Here is an 18,528-nt window from a genome sequence, read left to right on the forward strand (position 1 = left end):
TTACTTGTTACAGCTAAGGAATCAGAGCACCTCTCTGGGACTCTCCAGAGTAGAGCCCAAGGCTGTGATCAGAAATCATTCTGTCACCAAAAAATGACAAACCAGAAAGTGAATTTGATCTCACTGATCCTTCAAATTCCTAAATCCTTAAATCTTTAGATTATAAATGTCAAGTTCCTCCTTTGATTTAGCAACCTTCTAATTGTGATATTTTCATCCATGGCTTAATTTCAATGGATACTATACTGTAAAAATATTTATATTCTAGATAAACTGGCAGATATACCACAGAAAAGCGTATCTACTATGGAAGGGAAGTTGGCCTAGATGCCCCATAAGATCCCATCTAAGATTATATGATTTCATCAACTCAAACTATTTTAATTAACATGATTCCTAAGAAATAAAACAAATGAAAATGGTAGCTATTTAATGTATGGCCAGTTTATCAGGTACTAATCTCTGCTGCCAAATCAATTTTTCTTTTTATTTAACGTGGTGCTTCTCAAATTTTAATATGGACATAAATTATTTAGAGACTGTTAAAATACAGATTCCAATTCAGTAAATAAAGACATGGCCTAAGGTTCTGCAATTCTAACAAACACCCAGGATATACCAATGCTGCTGAGGCTCACTTTTTGAGTAGTAAGGCTACTTGCAGGTCATACCAGAAGGTGAGTGTTCAAAATTAACTAGTACCTAGACATACAAGGTGTTGCCACATACCAGCAAATACTCAGGGGTACAAACTCTTATCAATTCCATAATTAGCTGCACAGTACTTCTGAGAAAAAACCAATTGTAAAGGCCATCTCTAGTAATCACCAAATCAAAAATAGATGAGGAACAACAGCCTGTAGTATTTTCCTAGGAGCTGGTACCAGAGCCATCATAATCCCCTTCTTTATGCCTTTCTACAGTATGGAGGAAAGTGTTGAAAAGTACATGAAGTTTTCAGTGACAGTCTGATCTGAGTTTAAATCCAGGCTCCATCACTTACTGGATATGTGAGTGAAGGATAAGTCTCCTTATCCTTAGGCAGGAATAATGCTGATATTACTTAGGGCTGTTGGGAAAATTAGAGTTATGGATAAAACATGCTTAGCGCAGTTTCTAATATACAGTAAGAACTCAAAACTAGTAGCAGCAATTATTAATTTGCATCATGTACCCTGAGGAAGAAAAAACAAGAAATCTAATAAATTCTTGCTAAATTTAAAAATACCAAATGAATAACACATCCTTCAAATACTGTCACTGATTTCTATTCTTCCCAATATAGGCAATATTGTACTCCCCCATCCCCCCATCCACAGTTCCACTTTGTGTGGTTGCAGCTACCCAAGGTCAATAGCAGTCCAGAAGCAGATGTTCCTCTTTCTGACATATAGTCAGAAGGTCAATTGACTTAACATTAAGTCCCAATATCTATTCATTCACCTCATTTCATCTTTATCTCATCAGTATTTTATCATCTCACATCATCACAAGACGGTAGTGCAGTACAATAAGATATTTTGAAAGAGAAACCACATTTAAATAACTTGTATTACAGTATATTGTTATATTGTTCTATTCTATTACTGTTGTTGTTAATCTCTTATTGTGCCTAACTTAAACTTTATCATAGGGTACGTATGTATAAGAAAAACCATAGTACATAGAAGGTTTGGTACTATCTGCTGTTTCAGGCTTCTATTGGGGGGTCTTGGAATATAATCCCCAAGAGTAAGGGGGGATAATGTAATTAAGGGTGAGACTACTCTATACCCAGTCAGTAAGGATTAAAGATATCTCTAAAACCCATTCTGTACAGAATTCTTAATGAAAATAAGATAACAATAAATATACCTAGGCATTTTTAAAGAAACTAAATTTTGGAAAATATAGTACATTAAATGTATAACTTTATACACTGTTACCATAGGAATTTTGATAGTCTAAAGATAAGTGGAAATTCAAATAACATAAATTCATGGTTTTATAGGTCTTCATCTAATTACCTCCCTCTTAAGCAATTACCATCAAAAATAATGTTACACCTTTTATTTTTTTCGTATTTGTCTTTTTAAGATATTCTGACAAAGACATAAGACTGAATAGAGTACATTTCCATATATTCTTGCTATATGGTTTTTCTACTTAAAATTGGTTCAATGACTCCCCACTGCCCATAGGAACCAGTCTCAACACCCCATAGCACAAGATATAAGACCTTGCCTACTTGGCAGCTTCCCCTCATCCCATTCCACTCCATACATCCAGGGGCTTGCTTTCCTACACCTTGGCTACTTTGTGAACTCTGGTCCTCTCCTCTGAAAACCTCTCCAGCTCCCCACACTCACATGTTGTGTGCAAACACATCATGTTTGCAGGCAAACTCTTCCTACTTTTCAACTAAGCTCAGGGATCCTTCCTCCACAGGCATTTTCTGCCCTTTCCCTCCAGTTCTCCTGTGTTCCATCACCTCCTCCCTGTGGACACCTCTACTATAGCACATTATCATTAATTTGAAATGCTTGTGCATCTCTCTTTCCTTAAACTGTGAGCTGGCTGAGAGCATGGATGCTATGAAGTTCATTTACCTTTTAAACTCAGTGCCTAACTGTACTTGGCACACGGTGGTAAACAAACACCTACTGGTATCAACGACCAAAGGTGTTTTTACTGTTGTTTATTCTTTTAGAATTCAGAGATACACATTGACATTATTTCCTACCTTTTTATTTAAATATCAGTCAATGAGAATCTTGTAAACTCCCATTCAAACACAATTACTGTGTATTGTGTATCATTAGTGAAGGCTAGGAATCATACAAGTAAACAAAAATTAAGGATTGAACTCATTTTCGCTAGGCCTTATGTATTATGTTGATGGTTATGTGTCTCCCCCCTTTAACTTCTAGCTTGGGGGTAAGTTTTATCCCAGTTGTTCAATGGTAGAGAAACTTAAGGCGGGGAAGATCAGGTCAAGTTAGAGTTCAGCGTACCAGGAGAGGATATACCTATTTTCTGAATTCTCAGATAACACTGTGAAATAAAAGAAATGTGGGTTCTGGAGACCAAGAGCATCAGACTCTATCACTTACTGCAATTAGGAACAATAAACATAAAATTAAATTAATAACCATCTCTTTCCCCTAAAGTCAATCTGAGATTTAAGTAAATTCAATCTAATATAGGCCTGTGGTGACTTTAGGAGACCCAAACTAAATTAAATATACAAGATTCTTCCCCAGAGTAGATCCAGAATTCTGTGGAAAGCAATCTAGTTTTCCAGGGTGCCCTTATCACAATAAGGAACTATATTATAGGGTCTAACCATGTACACTATGGAGGCTCTGGAGGGAGAGCCCTTTTGACAAGGTGTATTTGTCCTGGAATGAAAGAGGCAATGTGGAGAGGAAACTAGAAATACAACGATAATATAAACTTATTATATTTTACCACTTTATTATAGTTTACCTATTTATTTATAAATATATTTATTTAAGGTAGGCCTTCATGGGGAAAAAATGAATCTACTTACTATTTTTTTTAAAAGATTTTATTTATTTATTCATGAGAAACAGAGAGAGAGGCAGAGACAGAGGCAGAGGGAGAACCAGGCTCCATGCAGGGAGCCCGATGTGGGACTTGATTCCGGAACAGCAGGATCACACCTTGAGCCAAAGGCAGATACTCAACCACTGGGCCACCCAGGCATCCCAAAAATGAATCAATTTAACATAAATGATAACTAAAGCCACACGGTAGTCAGAAAAAACATAGGCTTTGCAGACAGACTTGGGGTTGTCAGAATTAGTTAACATAGCATCTGCCTCATAAGTGCTTACTTGGTATGTATTTAACTTCCAATTCGTTTGCCAAATAGATATGTAAATTTAGGATAACTACTACAGTTTCTTCATCCTTAAGATAAGGATAAATAATATCTACCTCACACAGTAACATGGTAATTGAACCAGACAGTGCATAAAAAGCATCTGGTCAGTAGTAAGTACTCAACAAAAGTTAAAACTCTCTTCTTCCCTAATTCCTGGTATTAGGGAGCAGTAAATAAAAGAAATTGAAAGAAGAATGAGATGGTTTATTACAGATTAAAATACAAATTTATAGTACATACCAAAGAACGCCTCATCTGCATTAATATAGTCATAAAGCAGTCAAAGCTGATCATTCCTTCCTGGCTTGATAGTAGTTTGCTTTTCTCCATGGAATTTACAACCGCTGAAGCCCCCAAAGCCATTTCTATCCATTCAAGAAGATACCGCAAAGAGCCTCGCTGAGCTGCTAAACCAAGTAGCAACTCAGAAGCTAATCTACGACCTAAAGTGTCTGCCCCAGAATTAGGAATAGTTACTCCTTTAAGAAAGGTTGTCACTTGTGATAAGCAGTCCAAACCCATCGGAGGAATCTTGCTTTCATTTGCTAAAGATAATGGCGGCAAAGAGCTGACAACTTCAATTGCAGTATGAATAACGTCGTTGCAAAGACTAAGACCAGGTCCTGACACAGGCATCATCCAACTTTGTCTTAGAAGTGCAAATAATAAACTTAGACCAGTTCGAACACCCATTTCTATAAGTGCATCAGTGCTTGACCGGGGACGTTCACTAACAGAATGGACATCTGCTGAACCAGAGCTGCTCTCTGGAGAATGCTGCTGCTGTTTCACTTTGCCTTTGTCATGGTATTTATTAGAAAGTGCATAAAAGACACGCTGGAGCACAAGCAGTCTTTTCCGAAGCGCCCCAGCAAATGGGGAATCTGAACATACCATCTTCGCTAGTGCTAGCTGGCTGCTAAGAAGGGCATCCAAATAGTGGTCCTGCTCATCACTTGAAAGAGACTCACGTTCAAAGTCTGGCAACTGTGGTCCTTTGAGGCACAAAACTTGTTGGGGCAAAGGTACTACTTCTTTATTGCTGACCAGTTTAGAATACAAAACAGCAACTCCCTCTCTTGTAGCAATAGATTCACTGTCCTCTGTAATCCAGGAGCTGTTGAGGTGTTCAAGCCATTTCAGTTTCACTGGTGGAACCATAGTTGCCATGTCGGTTTACTCTTCAGCCATTAGTTCTATAAAGGAAGATGAAAAAGCAGTCAAAAACTTATGCAGATGATTTGCAAAATGTTTCTGAACTTCTATCTTACATTTACAATTAGCGATTTCAAACTGGTGAAACAAAGTCTGAACTGCAATTAACAGAAATGTAACCAACATTAGTAGTTTAACTTTGATAAATGTCCTATAGTTATATAATGCTAATATTAAGGAAAAATGGGTGAAGGACGCATATGGGAACTATGAACAATCTTTGTAACTTTTGCGTAAATATAAAAGTACCCCCCAAATAAAGTTTATTTTAAAAATTTGTGATGTGTACTTTTTTAAAAAAGATTTTTATTTATTTATTCATGAGAGACACAGTGAGAGAGAGAGAGAGAAAGATTGAGAGAGAGGCAGGCAGAGACACAGGCTGAGGCAGAAGCTGGCTCCCAGCAAGGAGCCTGAGGTGCGACTGATTCTGAATCCCAGGATCATGCCCTGGGCCAAAGGCAGATGCTCAACTGCTGAGCCACCCAGGCATCCTGATTTGTGTACCTTTTATCTTCAGTACATGCTGATGACCCCAAATTCATAGTTCCAACTCCAATCTTTTCTCTGAACTCCAAACTCATATATACAATTGCCCACCTGACCTACCCATATAGATATCCATACAGATACCCAAAAGGCATCTCAACATATTCAAAACTGAATTCCTAATCCATCACTACTACCACGCCCACTCAAACCTGTTCCTCCTGTAGATTTCCTCATCTCAATAAATGGCACAGCATAGGGAATATAGTGAATGGTACTATAATGGCATTGTATGGTGACAGGTGGTAGCTCCATTTGTGGTGAGCACTGCATAATGTATAGAATTATTGAATCACTGAAATTAATGAAACATTGTCAACTATACTGGAACAACCATAAATAAATAAAAGGTGTTGACCAAAAAAAATAAAAAAATAAAAAAAAATAAATGGCAACTCTATTCTTCTAGCTCCTCTGGCCAAAAACCTTGGGAGTCACCATTGACTCCTCCCTCTCTTACACTCCAAATCAGTCAGCACTATTTTCAAATACATCCAGAATCTAAACAGTTCTCACTCCCTTCATTGCTAAAACCCTGCCTCAAGCCATCATCATCATCTCTTGGATCACTGAAGAAGCCTTCTTACCAGTCTCGCTAGCTGTATGGAGGAACCAAAGTGACTCCAAAAGGGGAGAAATATTTTTGTCTATTTTGTTTACTGCTGTCTTCCAACATATAGCAAATAATCCATAAGTACTTATAGCAAATAATCCATAAGTATTTGTGTTTTTTTAATTATTTAAAAATTAAGTTCTATGGGATAAAATATTCACAAAACATATAACCCACAAAAGACTGGCATCCAAGATACATAAAGAACTCCTACAACTCAATAATAAAAAGACAATTTAATTTTTAAAATAGTCAAAAGACTGAACAAAACTTCACCAAAGATATATGAATGGCCAATAAGCACAAGTGCTCAAAATCACTATTAATCAGAAAACACACATTAAAAACACAAAGAGATACGATTACAATTCCAGAAGCATGGGTAAAATTTGTTTAAGGCTAACAGTACCAAATGTTAGCAAGTATGTAAAGGAGCCAAAACTCTCTAAAAGGAACAACGACTGAATGTTTCTTATAAAACTAAAAGTTTTCTTATGAAACTAAAACTAATCTCTACTCAATGACCCAACAATCTTTTTCCTAGGGGTTTACCCAAAAGAAAACATTTGTCCATTAAAAGGCTTAAATAAAAATATGGTTGCCCCAGAGGTGAGAGCATGATTAAACTAGGAAGGAGCATGAAGGAACTTCCTGAGGTGTTTATTATTGAATTACCCAGGTACATGCATTAATCATATTCAGTAAACATACATTTAAGATTTTTACATCTCACTGAATGTGAATTTTACCTCAATAAATACTGAACTCTAGTTGATATGCATATTGAAATAAATTTGGGGGAGGGGTAAGTATACTGATGTCTGTAGTTTATTTTGAAATACAACAAAAAATAAGTTGCATTGATATGTAATATATCTTTATATATACCCATATATATATCAATAGGTATGTGATAAAACAAAAATATTAAAAGATTAATGGTAGAATCTCAGTGGTAAGTATGTCTGTTATTTGAGGATCTTTCAACTTTGCCATATGTTTAAAATTTTCAACATAAATTATTGCAGGGGAGGTGGGGACTTAGTTTGAAGAAAGAAGTCTTAACAAATGCTACTAGAAAAACATCCTCAAATACTGAAGGACACTTTATTCTCATGATATAGGCAATCTTTAAGAAAGAATTCAAGTGATAGTAATCCTAAACTAATTAAAAGGAGTTTCCTATTTCTCAGCATGCCCTATTAAATTCTAAATATAGGGATCCCTGGGTGGCGCAGCGGTTTGGCACCTGCCTTTGGCCCAGGGCACGATCCTGGAGACCCGGGATCAAATCCCACGTCGGGCTCCCGGTGCATGGAGCCTGCTTCTCCCTCTGCCTGTGTCTCTGCCTCTCTCTCTCTCTCTCTCTCTCTCTGTGTGTGACTATCATAAAAAAAAATTTTTAATGCTAAATATAAAATCTGATTACACTTCCCTTCTAAGATTTTGATTACTATGCTTAATTATCTTCATTAGATACTCAGAAAGTATATACTTGGGAAGGAGAAAAGAACACATAAGCCTCTTCCCTCTTCATTTAGTAATTATTTATTAAACACTGTGTAGAGGAGGGAGGGGTGCCTGAGTAGCTCAGTTAGTTAAGAGTCCAACTCTTGATATTAGCTCAGGTCTTGATCTCAGGGTTGTGAGTTCAAACCCCATACTGGATATGGAGCCTACTTAAAAAAAAAAATACGGGTGCCTGGGTGACTCAGTCGGTTAAGTGTCTGTCTTCGTCTCAGATTGTGATCCAAGCATCCTGAGATCAGGTCCTGCATCCAGCTCCCTGCTCAAGAGAGAATCTGCTTCTCCCCCTCCCCCTCCCCTTCGCCACTGCTCATGCTCTCTCTCACGCGTGCTCTCTAATAAATAAAATCTTTTAAAAAGCAAAAAATAATAATAAAATACAAAGACGGGGTAATTAAGTAAGCACTACTGGAAATGCAGACAGGAGGGGAAAAAAAACAAACAGGAAGAGAGAAGCATCTTTTGGCAACGGGGTAGTGAAAGAAAAAAGAGGAAATGTTTAGGATTCTGAGAGGCAAAAGAGAACCATAAAATTGGAAACATTAGCAACACTTCATGAAAAAACTAAACTAAAACCCCTCTAAAGTACTTTGACTTTGCTATGTTGACAGAAGAGTGCCATTAAATTAAGAATATTATAAAACACCCAATGCCATGAAAATGAACAAGAGAAAAGTCCATACAGAGCTACTGTAGAAAATCAGGAGAGAAAATTTCACATATAGCTGAAAGAAATCTTCCATATAACAACAAAACAGAAGAAAATGAAAGTTAATAATCTAGACAAAACTAAACACACTGAATCATTTGAAGATACAAAAAACTTTGAGATGGAAATTTAAAAAGTAAGCAGAAACAAACCATCAAAAAAAAAAAAAAAAAAAGACCAAAAAAGAGAAAAGAAGAGAAAGGAGGGAAAGAAAGGAGAAAAGTTGACTCTATTCAAAAAAGAAATGGCAGAAAAAGACAAAATTCCCAGAAATGAAGAATGAATTGCAAAGTGCTAAGGAAGAGTAGACTCGAATAAAAAGTAATGGCAAGTGAAAAAGAAAAAAGCACAGAAACAACTATGAAAATTAAAATGACATTATGAAAATCAAGAATTGGAGAGAAATTAGCAGAAACAGAAGACAGGTAAAGGGCTTTATGTACTACTGATTACCTGAAGAAGTTTTTGAGAGGGAGAGAGAGCGAGCGAGCGAGAGCATGAGCGCTCTGGTTTTAAAGTTACAAGCTAAGAAATTTTGCCAAAAATAGAAAAAATCTAAATCAACACAGTAACGGCTCACAAGGAGCCTGGGAAAATTAACCCAGAACAATCAGCTCCAAAATATTAACCTAGTAAAACTACTAGATTTCAAAGATAAAGATAAAATCCTTAAGACTTCCAGGCAAGGGAATCCCTGGATGGCTCAGCGGTTTAGTGCCTGCCTTCAGCCCAGGGAGTAGTCCTGGGATCCCGGGATCAAGTCCGGTGTTGGGCTCCCTGTGTGGAGCCTGCTTCTCTCTCTGCCTGTGTCTCTGCCTCCCTCTCTCTGTGTCTCTCATGAATAAATAAATAAAATATTTTTTTAAAAAAAGACCTCCAGGCAAAAAGATCCAATAATTTTAAAGGCAAAAGAGGGGCACCTGGGTGGCTCAGTGGTTGAGGGTCTGCCTTTGGCTCAGGGGGTGATCCCAGGATTCTGGGATTAAGTCCTGGCATTGGGCTCCCTGGATAGAGCCTGCTTCTCCCTCTGCCTATGTCTCTCTCTGTGTCTCTCATGAATGAATAAATACAATCTTTAAAAAAAATAAAAATAAAAGGCAAAAGAATTAGACTAGCACCGCATCATTAAAACACAAATAGTATAGTAACAGCTTTTGTAAAACAAAAGCAAAAACACAAACAGGAGATGCAATGAAATAGAACCACACTGATTGAAGACTTTGACAAAATAGAGCAATTACACTACTGGGTATTTACCCAAAGGCTACAAACATAATGATTTGATGCACCCTATGTGAAGAAACCAGACATAAAAGGCCACATGTTGTATGATTTTATTTACTTCAAACATCCAGAACTGGCAAATGCACAGAGATTAAAAAAAAAAAAAAAGTTAGTAGTTGTCAGAGGCTAGCGATCAAGTCCCACATCAGGGAGAAATTGCTTAATACTTAACGTAGAAGGGGTTTTACTTTAGAGTAATGAAAATGTTTTAGAACTAGACAGAGATGGTGGTTGCACAATATTGTGAATGCACTAGGTACAAATGAATTATTCACTTTAAAGTGGTAAAGTGGTTAATTATGTGTTATGTGAATTTCGACTCAATAAATTACTTAAAAAAAGAAAATGAGTATGGTAGGAAGTGCTTCCCCAAAATGAACTTGGATATGTTACCAAAAGAAGACAGAATCAACAGTGCTCAGATACACAAGAAATATACAAACAAATATACAACAAGAATGACTTTGATGGGTCAAAAAAAAATTACAAGATGCCATTTCAGGTTCATCGAATTGTGAATTCAAAGGAAAGAAAGTCAAGAGTATTTGAAGAATAGAAATGGACTGGAATAGCCAGAAAGCATAAACATGTTCATACAAGATCCTAAGAAAACAAACCTGAGTTTAGAATGTGAGGAAAAAAATGTAATGAGTCAATGACTTTCCTTTTAGTTCTATAATCTATAATGAGTCAAAACTGATAATTTGGGAGATAAAAATTATACAATGCACTTAGCACAGTCTGGTATTTCATATGTCCTCAATGAAGGATGCATTTGAAGAAAACCAACCAGCTAGTAATTCACAATGAATCAGAGAGCTGGAATAGTTAGGATACTACTGAAAAAATCAGTGAGATTCAAAGAAACTAACAACAAAAATCAAGCTCTGAATGTTTTAAAAAAGAAATCACTTTATGCCTTCAGGAAACACACTACTTTAAATGTCTCAGGGAATTGAGGAAAGAGTCTTCACTCTTCTTAAGTAGGCAATAAAGTAATATCAAAACTCAACAAAGCAGGGCAGCCCCGGTGGCGCAGCGGTTTAGCGCCGCCTGCAGCCCGGGGTGTGATCCTGGAGACCCGGGATCAAGTCCCACATTGGGCTTCCTGCATGGAGCCTGCTTCTCCCTCTGCCTGTGTCTCTGCCTCTCTCTTGCTCTCTCTGAATGAATAAATAAATAAATCTTAAAAAAAAAACTCAACAAAGCACAAAAATACAATTATAATCCTGCCCTATAAAGGTAGCTGTAAAAATCCACAACTAAAATATTAGCAAGCAAAGTGGAATAGTATATTAAAAGGTTAACACATGAGATGTGTGTGGGGTTTATTTGAGGAATATAATGATGGTGGGTATCTGGGTGACATCTGCCTTCCGCTCAGGTCATGATCCCAGGGTCCTGAGATCAAGCCCCACAATGGGCTCCCTGTTCACTGGGGAGTCTGCTTCTCCCTCTACCCCGTCCTGCCATGCTCATGATCTATCGCTCTTGGCTCTTACTCTCTCTCACATCAATCTTTTTTTTAAAAAAGGAATATAATGATAGAGCAACATAGAAAATCTATTAACAAAAAAAAAAAAAAAGAAAAAAGAAAATCTATTAACATTACAAAAACCATGTTACATTGCGAGATGTTAAAAAAGCATCTGACAAAATGCGATACCTACTCCTAAAAAAATCTAATAGGGCAAGGATCAAGGTTTCCTTCTTTGAATTATTAAAAATTTCGTATCACAGAATAGAAGAGAGATGCCTGGGTGGCTCAGTGGTTGAGTCTCTGCCTCTGGCTCAGGTTGTGATTCCGGGGGTCCAGGGATCGAGTCCCACATCGGGCTTCCCTAAGGGAGCCTGCTTCTCCCTCTGCCTGTATCTCTGCTCTCTCTGTGTCTCTCATGAATAAATAAAATCTTTTTTAAAAAAATAGAAGAAAAACAGTAGCAAAACTAATTCCTAGAGTCAAATTCAAGACAACTGCCCACTTTCATCATTATCAATAATGTAATTGAAAAAAAAAAGTCAGTGTTCTAGAAATTGCTATCACAGTGAGGTAGTTGATTACAGAATAAATAAAAATCAAACTCAGAAGTATCTAGCTCTAAGTGGTCACATCCCCTTTTGAGAGTCATGATCCAACTATACGGTGGTCCCACACTCTCATGACCCTGCTCACCAACTGCCCCTGAACATAGTTGAAACAGAAAATAGGGAGATGGCTGCAAACTCCTCACAACAAAGTTTTCAAAACAAAAATAGAAGTTGCAATCTTGGCAGAACTGGACAAAGAGAAAAAAATTACTAAAGCAGAATCAATGTTTAACAAATCATCTTGGAGCTAGCACTGTGCTCTCAGGATCCTCAATAAGGATTTCTGGGAATGTGCTGAGCAGCAGCGTATTGCAGCATGCATATACACATTCATCTAGAGACTTCAAAACTCAAGACTCTATGTGAGAATCTTATTCTTGGCCTTTTACCTCACCTTGACCCAAAATGAAGAACATATTTGTAACGAAAGGGACTTTATCATATCAAATCCCAAAGCTACTATCATATAGCATTATACAAACTGTGACTCAGAATTTGGGCAAACTTTTAAATTTTGTGGTCCTTAAAATAATGGTACATGTAAGTGAAAGCAAAACTGAGGGTAACTTGGATAATGAGAGGTTTGGAAGTTGTATTATCTGAGGAACTATTCATGCTGCCTGTGACTGTAACTTTTTGTAACTCAATTTGATTTTTACTCTAAATCAGACTCTAATGGATGGTTACATAAACTCATTCCCTAGCCCCGAAGAGGTTGGACTAGGTATATTATTTCCACAACAGGCATTAAAAAACTATTCATAGTACTTAATTTTAAGGAAACAAGGGTATTCTTTAAAAATATAAACCAACAGGCTTAAATAAGGTATAATCCTATTTGCTACTTACAGAATTGATATCAGTGTACCTTCTGATTTTACAGCCAAAATATCATTCAGAAAAAAATTTTTTTTAATTTTTATTTATTTATGATAGTCACAGAGAGAGAGAGAGGGGGGCAGAGACATAGGCAGAGGGAGAAGCAGGCTCCATGCACCGGGAGCCCAATGTGGGATTCGATCCCGGGTCTCCAGGATCGCGCCCTGGGCCAAAGGCAGGCGCCAAACCGCTGCGCCACCCAGGGATCCCAGAAAAAAAAATTTTTGAGAGAGAGTGAGAGGGAGGGAGCACGCACAAACGGGGTGTGGAGGGACAAATTGAAACAAAGAATCTTAAAGTGGGGCTCAATCTCACAATCCCAAAATCATGACCTGAGCCAAAATCAAGAGTCCACGTTTAACCAACTGAACCACTCAGGTGCCCTCATCCAGAAAATATTCTTTGTTAACTCATGACTAGTTCCCTATTCTAAATTTTAAAAGAAAACTCAAGATAAGCCTAAATTACTAACTAGTCTTAAACATCATGCACACACACACACACACACACACACCACTATACGTGTGACTAAATTGTATTAAAAGCAGTTACAAGGCAAGAAAAGTCAAAGGTATCTTTAGTAACAATAACCAGGAATTGTATATTATAAAATATATGAGGGAAAAAGTTGTAGAGTTGTAAAAAATAAAAAATAATATACCTAGTAATAAATTGAACAAGAAATGTCCAAAAATTTTATTAATAAATACATAAAGTTCTACTGGAGAGCAAAAGAAATTCTTTTAATAAATGGAGAGCTTAAACAATGCTCTAATTAGGAAGAATCAGCATTTTAGGTGGTCAATTCTTCAGTTAACGTATAAAAATAATTCTGTATCAACCAAAATCACCCTGGATTTTCTAAAACTTGATGAAATGTTTAAAATTATCTGTAAAAGTAAATACATAGGAATTGGAAAAAAGAGAGAGAGAGAGAGAGAAGAAAGAGAGAGAGAAAGAAAAAGATAGCCCTCTGGAAAAAATTAGAAACTGGGAAAGGTCTCTCGGTCCACCAGATATTAAAAATTATAATGCTAGAATAATCAAATAGAGTTCTGACATATGAACATATTACATTAGAAAATATCAATAGAGAAGAAACGAGCATCCAGAAGCAGATTCAAGTACACATAAAAAGTTAGTGTTAGTGTATGATGAGTCTAAAGTCCAGCACTATTTCCACAGCCCCACAGCATCACTCCCTGGAAAAATTAATTCTAAATGCAGGGTGGATGTTAAGAATTAAAGGTGAGAACATGTCAAATACACATGCCCAGTTCCCCAACCCCAACCTACTCCACCGAAGAATTTCTTTTGGAGAAGTGTAATATTGTCACCCCTCATCTTCACCTTTGTAATCAGTACCTAAGGATGATAGCTGTGACACTGTGATTTATGATAAGATATACATATATGCTTGGTCTATGTCCCCATTCCTAGCAGAAAGCTTCTAAAACCCTTGGAATTTCATGTGATGAGAGTAATAAAGGTATCTTTTGTTACATTAATTGACTTTTGGAAAGTATCTGAGAACAGGGGCTAGTTGCCAGTGGAGCCAACCATTGTGACTGGAGGGTAGGAACTTTGAGTCCCGTCCCCTGACCTCTGAGGAGGGGTGAGGAACTGAAGACTGACTTCAACCACCAATGGTCAATGATTTAATCAATTGTGCCTTTGTAATGAACCTTCATAAAAGGGGGGGCGGGGCCTAGCTGGCTCAGTCAGTGGGGTATGCAACTCCTGATCTTTGGGTTGTGATTTCAGGTCCCAGGATGGGCAAACAAATTACTTTAAAATAAAATCTTTTTAAAAAGGGGTATGGAAAGCTTCCAGGTTGGTGCATACATGGAGACTCAGGGAGAGCATCATGCTCCAAATGGGTGTGGAAGCTCCATACTCTCTTTCCTCTATACCTTGCCCTATGCATCTCTTCCCATCTGGCTGTTCCTGAGTTATATCCTTTCATAATAAATTGGTAATCTAGGAAGTAAAATGTTTCTCTGAGTTCTGAGAGCCATTCTAGCAAATTAATCAAACCCAAAGAAAAGTCACTGGAACCTCCGATCTACAGCCAGCTGGTCAGGAGTACAGATGACAACTTGTACTTGTGACTGGCATTAGGGGGGAGTGGTGGCAGTCTTCAAGGACTGAACCCTTAACCTGTGGGACCTGACACTATCTCTAAGTAAACAGTGTCATAGTGAGTTGAATTGCAAGACAACCAGATGGTTGTCTTACCAACCAAGAATTGCCTGATTTTGTATAAAACCCACACAGCAAAAGTGGAACTGGAGTCAGAAATGTATCTAATCGAAAATTCTCTCTATGCTGACCTCTCAGTAGCTTCCTTACTCAACTCCCTGACACCAGGTTCTCCCCAACTCCTGTCCATCCTCTGTCTTTCTATCTGTTATGCTCTTGTTTCAAGCCTCGAAAGGCTATGGCATACCATGTAAAGGCCAATTGCTTTACACCAGCAACCTCCTCCTTACAATCAGGAATTTAGGTACTTTCCAGTTGATCTTCTTCCACCCTCTTCCATGCAAGCAAGACCTTTTAGAACTTGCAAACTAGGGTTTCTAACTCTCACTCTGAACTAAGAGAACACTTCTCACTCTGAACTGTAATTATAGTTTTTTCACTCTAACCCTAATAGATAATGCACTTCCTTGGATGGAGACTCCATCTTATTCAACTTTAATTCCCTTAGCATGCAGCCTAAAACACGACAGTGTTTGTTAAATTAATTAATTAATTACAAATAATGTCTACATTTAAATAATATTAGCTACTGAAAGAGTAACTTTCAGACAAGTTAACTTCAAGTCAGTCAATGATTGACTAAAACTCAATTTAGGAGTTGTCCAACTAAATTATAAACTGTAATTCAACAGAGACAACCTCTTCTACAAACCTTTTTCCTCAGTTCAGTTCTGATACATCAGTGTTATGGTAGCTATTATCATTACCATTATTATTATTATCCACAACCACAGATAGAGTTACCATTCATATAATATCTATACCCAACCTCTAACCTCAAGTGTAAAAGTATAGAACTAAAGTCTAGAAGTGCAGAACTACTAATAATGTAGAACTCAAGTGGGTCCGAATTATAATATTGTTCCTTGCCATAAGTATCCAAAGGAGGCAATGATCCAAAAAATCCTTAGAAGTTATTACAATCTCCATGAGGTAGCAGTGGAGGTCAGAGTTATGAGAAACTAAGGACTTTGAAAACAAAAAATAGAGAATTTGAGAGAAAACAGGAGATGTAATAAAATACTACAAAATGAAAGTAAGTACTTACATTAACAAAGATAGCTGCAAACAAGACTAAAAATGCAGAGAAGCAAGAAGAGGTCAGAGAATTTCTGAGAGCAAGTACCAGGAGCTATTCCTAAGCCTGCTCAAGATTCATTGAAACCAAATGAAAGGAAAACAAACCCCAAGTTCATCTCAATTGATCCAGAAAAAGCATTTGATGAAATTAAATACCTTTTCATGGGAAAAACAAGAAACTAGGAACAGAAGGAAACTACTTCAACGTAATAAAAGCCATATATGAAAACCCACAGCAAACATCATACTCAATGGTGAAAGCTTCTCCTCTAAGATCAGTAACAAGGCAAAGATGTCTACTTTTGCCACTTTAATTCAACACAGTACTAGAAGTTCTAATCACAGTAATTAGGCATGAAAAATAAAAGGCATCCAAAGTAGAAGTAAAGTCATCTCTGTTCACAAATACCTTACATGCAGAAAACCCTAAGAAGTCCACCAAAAAAAACTATTAGAATTCATAAATTCAGCAAAGTATCAGGACACAAAGTCAGCATACACACACAAATCAGTTGCATTTCTATAACTAACAATGAACAATCTGAAAACAAAATTATGAAAACAATTTCAATTATAATAGTATCAAAAAGAATAAAATACTGAGAAATTAACAACCAAGGAGATGAAAAATTTGCACAATGAAAACTACATAACACTCCTGAAAAAAAATGAATGTTAGGAAATATTCTTTACACTAATGTATAGGTTTAATATTTTTTAAATAAAAAGTTCATAAAGTCTGTTTAAAAGGGTAAAAACGGGACGCCTGGGTGGCTCAGCACTTGAGTGTCTGCCTTTGGCTCAGGGCATGATCCTGGAATCCCGGATCAAGTCCAACATTAGGCTCCCTGAGGGGAGCCTGCTTCTCCCTCTGCCTATGTCTCTGCCTCTCTCTGTGTGTCTTTCATGAATAAATAAATAAATCTTTAAAAAAGAAAATAAAAAATAAAAGGGTTAAAATGTTAAATTTTTTTCAGAAGCTTTTCAATAGTTTTATTCTAAAGAACAAAATCTCTCCAAGGTTGCAAAGGTCAAGAACTGACCTGTCTCCCCCTCTCTCCCTTCTATAAACTATAACTGAGATGTTTAACTCCTGGAAGGAATAATGCTCCTTCCTTTCCATTGCAGGACCTTTGCACATGAAGTTCCCTCTACTTAGAGCCTGCCTTCTCCATTCCATCTTCTTTCACCAAGCTAATATCTAGTCACAAGATAAGATCTCAGTTTTAACAGCAATACAGAGATATACTGGGTACTCAGTAACTGCTAGTTGAATTAAGTGTGACTTACTCAGGGAAGCCACCCCTGACTGAACCCATATGAGATCAGGTCCCTCTTCTAAAATGTTCACACAGTACCCAAAACTAACCATCTCAGCATTTTTCAGTTTGCAATTATGTACTATTTGTGTGCTTATGTGTTTAGTGTCTTCTCATACTAGTTGATAAAGTCATGTGGGCAAAGATAGCCCCAGCACTCAGCAAAGGTAAAGCACATAGAGGGATCTCAATAAGTACTTGCTGAACTGTACTGAGCAATTTGCATCTATGTAGTTCATTATTTACATGGAATCTAATTTAAACCCAGATATTATCTTATTCTGAGCTGACAGATAACGGAAGCACTTTCAAAGAACTGATTCCAAGTGTGGAAGTACAGTACCACAGACAGACCACATGAATTCCATCTTCAGTCCATTTCTGTCTCCTCTTCTCACTGTACATAATTCCAGCTACTTCCAAGGCTTTCATCTACCCTTCATATGCTAATAAGTCTAGTCCAAATTCTTTCTCCTGAGCTCCAAACCTGAATATCCACTGCTAACATGATACACCAAGATGTTCCAAAGGAATCTTAAATTCAACATGCTAAAAACTGAACTTGTTTTTCACCACCACCACCCCTCTGCCACATCCACACCCATAAATAAATTTATAAGGCTCTAAACTGATGAATTTAGAGATTCATAAAAGACAGACATCAATACTTATCAAGAGCATTAATCAAGGAAGTGCAAGAAGGATAGCTCAACTGGAAAGTTCTGCAACTGAAAATTAAGTGCATACTGTGATCCAGCTTTCCCCACTCTGCCCCAAGTGATTCTGTTCTAGAGGGCTTCATGAGGCTGACTGATTTGGGCTCTCATTAAACCATACAAATTTTCAATGTTCGGTTGCACAAAATTAAACAGCTGATAAAAAGGAAAAAGCTTTTTTTTTTTTTTTGTTATTATCCCTGTTTAGAAAGTGAGTACACTTAGAAAAGGAAGAGACTTGCTGAGTTTGCTGGCAAATTGTTTTGCTACATCAATAATGAGAACTAGTCAAATAAACCAGGAAGCAGACCTGCTTATTCAGCAAGTAAAGCACTATAGACAAAATCAAATCAAACTAATGGATTTTAGCTTGTATTCAAGAACCACCAATTCACAAT

General features: G+C 37.1%; 1 protein-coding gene across 12 annotated transcripts in view; it reads right to left on the reverse strand.

The window, feature by feature from the left end:
• Positions 1 to 18,528, reverse strand: part of HERC1 (HECT and RLD domain containing E3 ubiquitin protein ligase family member 1) — a 183,669-nt gene that overhangs the window by 135,676 nt on the left and 29,465 nt on the right. For all 12 annotated transcript variants that reach the window (XM_072809039.1, XM_072809041.1, XM_072809037.1 and 9 more), the window contains exon 2: positions 4,130 to 5,085. In XM_072809039.1, coding sequence (XP_072665140.1) covers positions 4,130 to 5,059 — 930 coding nt within the window. In that variant the 5' untranslated portion in view covers positions 5,060 to 5,085. The remainder of the gene's footprint in view (positions 1 to 4,129; positions 5,086 to 18,528) is intronic.

The sequence above is a fragment of the Canis lupus genome, chromosome 32 (genome assembly GCF_048164855.1).
Source record: "Canis lupus baileyi chromosome 32, mCanLup2.hap1, whole genome shotgun sequence".
NCBI lineage: Eukaryota > Metazoa > Chordata > Mammalia > Carnivora > Canidae > Canis > Canis lupus.